Source organism: Hyposmocoma kahamanoa, unplaced genomic scaffold (assembly GCF_003589595.1).
Source record: "Hyposmocoma kahamanoa isolate Upper Pololo Valley unplaced genomic scaffold, ASM358959v1 98635, whole genome shotgun sequence".
In the NCBI taxonomy this organism is placed as follows: domain Eukaryota; kingdom Metazoa; phylum Arthropoda; class Insecta; order Lepidoptera; family Cosmopterigidae; genus Hyposmocoma; species Hyposmocoma kahamanoa.
The window spans coordinates 1-1374 of NW_020655623.1; the positions used below are offsets into that span (position 1 = coordinate 1).

At 37.3% G+C, this 1374-nt stretch overlaps 1 protein-coding gene across 1 annotated transcript; it reads right to left on the reverse strand.

The window, feature by feature from the left end:
• Positions 1–6: 6 nt before the first annotated feature.
• LOC113238867 (cytochrome P450 9e2-like) lies at positions 7–1085 on the reverse strand. The gene is made up of 2 exons (XM_026475708.1): positions 905–1085; positions 7–608 (listed from the first exon to the last, which is right to left on the reverse strand). Exons 1-2 carry the CDS (start codon positions 990–992, stop codon positions 397–399), a joined length of 300 nt encoding a protein of 99 aa, XP_026331493.1. The 5' UTR covers positions 993–1085; the 3' UTR covers positions 7–396.
• Positions 1086–1374: the final 289 nt, after the last annotated feature.

The window sequence follows — 1374 nt, forward strand, 5'->3', positions numbered from 1 at the left end:
GGGCAGAATTAAACTCTACTGAAGAAATACGATAAAAATATAGACTTAGAAACTAGCGACATCTCGTATCGGGTAGACTTACTAAACTAGGTTACGCCATCTGGCGTCGAGGTAATGCAATAATGTCGTCAGTTTTGACGATAATTAGTTTCAACAAATGACGCTAGAAGGCGCTCAACGCCATTAACATCAACAGCAGCGTCTACGGTGCAATTTCCAATTTATTTATCTACTAGTTAAATTAAGTAATCGTACTCAACTGATGTTAGCGATAATTTTGGGAGAACTTTATGACGCTTTGGTTTCCGAAAAATTCATAATTTTAATGTTTCTGGCCTGATAACAGAGAAAATTTAAATGTTCACGTTTTTAAGTGATGTACACTTTAGTATTATTTTAATTTCGATCTATGGTCCTTTTAACATATTTTCTCTCTTCCCAGCCCGGTCTGGTTTCTAACGAAAGCCACAGTCCTCCGACAGCATATGAAGATATAGACCTAGGTGATATAATAACTTCTTTCGGAGTTTTAGGACCAAACGTCACTTTGTATTTCTTTAGTAGAGTGATAAGACCGGTCATAGCTTGCATTTTAGCGAAGCGATTTCCTGTTAAAAAACATTTCAACATTTAAGTTTCATTAAAACAGTTCTAAAATAGCAGCAAGAATAACAAAATTTTAAATAATATTATGGTGTACTAATTACACTATAATAAATGATTATTTGCTTCTAACTTTCGACCGAAATGTCACAATGATAAAGCGATATTATCGGATCGGACTTATGTAGTGCACAAGAGACATCCTAAGTGGTCCGAGTTTTACTAGATTTGTAGATGCAGGGAGTAAAGGCGTGTATAGTAAATGAAATAGAAGAGTAAATAAATAGATAACAAAACTCACCTAAACAGAGCCTGTGACCCTCTCCGAAAGGCAGGTAGCTGTAAGGCTTAACCGAATCCCTGTTCTCGGGCAGGAATCTTTCCGGCATGAATCGATGTGGGTCGGAGAAGTGTTCTTCGCTGCGTTGGATATGGTACGCTGGAATTTGCACCCGCAGACCGCGCTCCAGGACTAAACCTGGAAGACAAGTTCAAAATTTATTTTTATGGTATCACGCAGGGTTCAGAGATAATTGTCAAAGAAAATAAATACTTGATAATTTCGAACTATGATATCAAGTATCCCTGTATACTGTAAGCATCGAGTATTTACGTAGACGAAATGTCATTTAATTTGTTTGAAAACTATTCTGCCATATCATTACGGTGACAACTGCACTCCGATTGGCCAGGCTGAATTCGAAACAATTGACGGGTGCCGTCAATTGTTTCACTTCAAATCGACCAGTTTAACTTGAGCTTGCTATAATG